This window comes from Sinocyclocheilus grahami, unplaced genomic scaffold, assembly GCF_001515645.1.
Source record: "Sinocyclocheilus grahami isolate Dianchi unplaced genomic scaffold, SAMN03320097.WGS_v1.1 scaffold965.1, whole genome shotgun sequence".
Classification (NCBI taxonomy): Eukaryota; Metazoa; Chordata; class Actinopteri; order Cypriniformes; family Cyprinidae; genus Sinocyclocheilus; species Sinocyclocheilus grahami.
Genome location: NW_015506144.1, coordinates 298761 through 302346, shown reverse-complemented (window position 1 = coordinate 302346; position 3586 = coordinate 298761). Strand labels below are relative to the sequence as shown.

The 3586-nt window shown below is 40.5% G+C and overlaps 2 protein-coding genes across 6 annotated transcripts; both read left to right on the top strand.

Moving 5' to 3' along the window:
* Positions 1 to 46: 46 nt before the first annotated feature.
* On the top strand, positions 47 to 720 carry LOC107564823 (dTDP-D-glucose 4,6-dehydratase-like). 3 transcript variants are annotated; one of them, XM_016249996.1, is made up of 4 exons: positions 47 to 247; positions 333 to 391; positions 470 to 567; positions 644 to 720. In XM_016249996.1, the coding sequence occupies exons 1-4, from the start codon at positions 161 to 163 to the stop codon at positions 709 to 711; spliced, it is 312 nt and encodes a 103-aa protein (XP_016105482.1). In that variant the 5' UTR covers positions 47 to 160; the 3' UTR covers positions 712 to 720. The 3 variants fall into 3 exon arrangements, with proteins under 3 accessions (XP_016105482.1, XP_016105481.1, XP_016105483.1); XM_016249995.1 differs by having other exon boundaries at positions 47 to 250; XM_016249997.1 differs by having other exon boundaries at positions 47 to 250; positions 649 to 716.
* Positions 721 to 1691: 971 nt separating this feature from the next.
* Positions 1692 to 2746, top strand: LOC107564822 (dTDP-D-glucose 4,6-dehydratase-like). Of its 3 annotated transcripts, none has more exons than XM_016249994.1 (4): positions 1692 to 1895; positions 1978 to 2036; positions 2115 to 2212; positions 2294 to 2746. In XM_016249994.1, the coding sequence occupies exons 1-4, from the start codon at positions 1806 to 1808 to the stop codon at positions 2299 to 2301; spliced, it is 255 nt and encodes an 84-aa protein (XP_016105480.1). In that variant the 5' UTR covers positions 1692 to 1805; the 3' UTR covers positions 2302 to 2746. The 3 variants fall into 3 exon arrangements, with proteins under 3 accessions (XP_016105480.1, XP_016105478.1, XP_016105479.1); XM_016249992.1 differs by having other exon boundaries at positions 1696 to 1895; positions 2289 to 2740; XM_016249993.1 differs by having other exon boundaries at positions 1698 to 1892; positions 2289 to 2738.
* The last annotated feature ends 840 nt before the right edge of the window (positions 2747 to 3586 follow it).

Genomic DNA, 3586 nt, shown 5'->3' with positions numbered 1-3586 from the left:
TGTGTGTGTGTGTGTGTGAGTATGTGTGTGTGAGTGAGTGTGTGTGTGTTCAGCTGCTCTATTGTGTGTGTCTGCTGTCTCCAGCACTATCCAGGGCTCAGGCCTGCAGTCCAGACACTTCCTGTATGTCAGCGACGTCACAGACGCCTTCCTGACACTCATGGAGAAGGGCATTCTGGGAGAGATCTACAACATCGGGAGCAGCTTTGAGATTCCCATCATTCAGCTCGCCAGAGAACTAGTGAAGGTGGTAGGAGTCACATGACCAGCTCAGTGTTAGATTAACCGTTCATAATCAGAGTATTTCACAATCAACTGTTTCCTGTCGACAGAAAGTGAAGGATGTCCCCGAGGAAGCGCTGGTGGACTGGATAGAGTTTGTTGAGGACCGGTGTGTGATGAATGTGTGCTGTCATACTGTATGTTTGAGATTGATATTAATAAATGAATGTTCATAACATTTCTGCAGTCCCGTGACGGAGCTCCGGTATCCCATGATATCAGACAAACTGCACAAACTCGGCTGGAGACCCAAAGTAACCTGGAAGGAAGGAATCAGACGGACCAGTAAGAGATTCCAGATGATTCTGTGAGTGATGATGATGATGAAGAAGAATATGACGTGTTGTTTGGTTGTTTGCAGTACAGTGGTATGAAGAGAATCCAAACTACTGGCCGTCGATCAGTGAGAATGAAGAGGAAGTCGTGTGATCGTGTGATCAGACGCCGTCACATGCTGTGCCTTATCACGTCAGATAATGACGTTTATTAACTGATTTATACAGTATCTATGCAAGATTGTCCAGCAGCTCCTAAATAAAGTGCTACTCGGTGAATGTGATGGAGGATTGTTAGAGACTTTATACTCTAAACATCATCATAAAATGCCACAGGATTAAAGAGGACCAAAAGATATTTTAATGGAAACTGTATGTCTTAAACTGACACAAGCTCAGTTGTTTTGACTGATTTCAGTATTTGATTATGAAAACTCTTCATTTGTACGATTGTTTCTGATCATTTTTATGTTTTAATAAAACAGTTTACAAACATGCTTGTGATAAAGTTCTGTTGTTAATGCGCTGCATGAGATGAGACTTTGGATCTTCGGTCTAATGCAATACAGAAATTTCAAAGTTAAGGCATGACCATTGGTCAGCAAAAGGCTCATTGGGTGAGCGGGGTCAGAAAAAACAGATGGAGAAGAAAAGAGCATGTTAATGAATAATTAATGTGAGGAATTAAGTGTGAAACCATCAGGAACCTTGTAGTCTCCAGTGCCACTATTTTACTGCAACCTTGAGTCTCCAGAATTGCAAGGTGTCAGGTTCTCAGAGACTTTTCTTGGGTAAAAAATCCTAAAAAATTACCCTCACTTAATAAGAAGAACATTCTGAAGTGTTGTGAAATACATGAAGACTATTTGTTTAAAATGTTCATAACTAGTTTAAAATGTTCATAAAATATTTTCAAGAAATGTGTGTGTGTGTGTGTGAGTGAATGAGTGAGTGAGTGAGTGCGTGTGTGTGTGAGTGAGTGAGTGCATGTGTGTGTGTGTGTTTGTACACGTGTGTGTGTGTGTGAGTGTGTGAGTATGTGTGAGCGAGTGAATATGTGTGAGTGTGTGTATGTGAGTTTGTGCGTGTGTGTGTGTGTGTGTGTGAGTATGTGTGTGTGAGTGAGTGTGTGTGTGTTCAGCTGCTCTATTGTGTGTGTCTGCTGTCTCCAGCACTATCCAGGGCTCAGGCCTGCAGTCCAGACACTTCCTGTATGTCAGCGACGTCACAGACGCCTTCCTGACACTCATGGAGAAGGGCATTCTGGGAGAGATCTACAACATCGGGAGCAGCTTTGAGATTCCCATCATTCAGCTCGCCAGAGAACTAGTGAAGGTGGTAGGAGTCACATGACCAGCTCAGTGTTAGATTAACCGTTCATAATCAGAGTATTTCACAATCAACTGTTTCCTGTCGACAGAAAGTGAAGGATGTCCCCGAGGAAGCGCTGGTGGACTGGATAGAGTTTGTTGAGGACCGGTGTGTGATGAATGTGTGCTGTCATACTGTATGTTTGAGATTGATATTAATAAATGAATGTTCATAACATTTCTGCAGTCCCGTGACGGAGCTCCGGTATCCCATGATATCAGACAAACTGCACAAACTCGGCTGGAGACCCAAAGTAACCTGGAAGGAAGGAATCAGACGGACCAGTAAGAGATTCCAGATGATTCTGTGAGTGATGATGATGATGAAGAAGAATATGACGTGTGTCTCTGTTGTTTGCAGTACAGTGGTATGAAGAGAATCCAAACTACTGGCCGTCGATCAGTGAGAATGAAGAGGAATCGCCAGCGTCGTGTGATCAGACGCCGTCACATGCTGTGCCTTATCACGTCAGATAATGACGTTTATTAACTGATTTATACAGTATCTATGCAAGATTGTCCAGCAGCTCCTAAATAAAGTGCTACTCGGTGAATGTGATGGAGGATTGTTAGAGACTTTATACTCTAAACATCATCATAAAATGCCACAGGATTAAAGAGGACCAAAAGATATTTTAATGGAAACTGTATGTCTTAAACTGACACAAGCTCAGTTGTTTTGACTGATTTCAGTATTTGATTACGAAAACTCTTCATTTGTACGATTGTTTCTGATCATTTTTATGTTTTAATAAAACAGTTTACAAACATGCTTGTGATAAAGTTCTGTTGTTAATGCGCTGCATGAGATGAGACTTTGGATCTTCGGTCTAATGCAATACAGAAATTTCAAAGTTAAGGCATGACCATTGGTCAGCAAAAGGCTCATTGGGTCAGCGGGGTCAGAAAAAACTGATGGAGAAGAAAAGAGCATGTTAACTGCAAAATAATGAATAATTAATGTGAGGAATTAAGTGTGAAACCATCAGGAACCTTGTAGTCTCCAGTGCCACTATTTTACTGCAACCTTGAGTCTCCAGAATTGCAAGGTGTCAGGTTCTCAGAGACTTTTCTTGGGTAAAAAATCCTAAAAAAGTACCCTCACTTAATAAGAAGAACATTCTGAAGTGTTGTGAAATACATGAAGACTATTTGTATAGGCTTTATAGACAGATAAGTTGAGAGTGACTCTTGAAGGACCAGCACCACATCCTCTTGTACCGCTGTCTGAAGAATCGATCTTCCAGAATCTGCCGGTCCGTTTTAGGAGCTCATTTTTGTCAGTCTCTGCAAGACACACTTCTCAGGACAGGAGACGGACTAAAAATGAGCTCCCAAAACTTACTGAGCTAAGGAGCAAATGTAGAACTTGAAAAATTGGAAAAACAGCTTAGTGAAAAGCGTTTACAGTTTAAAAGCAAATAGAAAGTCCTATTTTTTTCTTTCTTTTCTTTATATATATATTTTTTGCAGATTTGCACATGTACAAGTTTAAAATGTTCATAAAATATTTTCAAGAAATACTGACGTTTTGAGCAGCTGCATGTTTGAGCTGCACTCCTCTAGGTCAAAGATGAAAAAATGGGATTTACAATAAAAAGTAATTTACTAAATTATTTTGACTTGAGTTTATTTATTAATGAGTAATGTCTCTTTTGA

Excerpts from the sequence above, each read along its gene's own strand:
- LOC107564823 (XM_016249995.1), top strand. The coding sequence starts at position 161 with ATGGAGAAGGGCATTCTGGGAGAGATCTACAACATCGGGAGCAGCTTT. Across the intron at positions 392-469 it reads ATAGAGTTTGTTGAGGACCG|TCCCGTGACGGAGCTCCGGT; the intron begins GTGTGTGATGAA and ends ACATTTCTGCAG. Across the intron at positions 568-643 it reads GGAAGGAATCAGACGGACCA|TACAGTGGTATGAAGAGAAT; the intron begins GTAAGAGATTCC and ends GGTTGTTTGCAG.
- LOC107564822 (XM_016249992.1), top strand. The coding sequence starts at position 1,806 with ATGGAGAAGGGCATTCTGGGAGAGATCTACAACATCGGGAGCAGCTTT. Across the intron at positions 1,896-1,977 it reads CCAGAGAACTAGTGAAGGTG|AAAGTGAAGGATGTCCCCGA; the intron begins GTAGGAGTCACA and ends TCCTGTCGACAG. Across the intron at positions 2,037-2,114 it reads ATAGAGTTTGTTGAGGACCG|TCCCGTGACGGAGCTCCGGT; the intron begins GTGTGTGATGAA and ends ACATTTCTGCAG.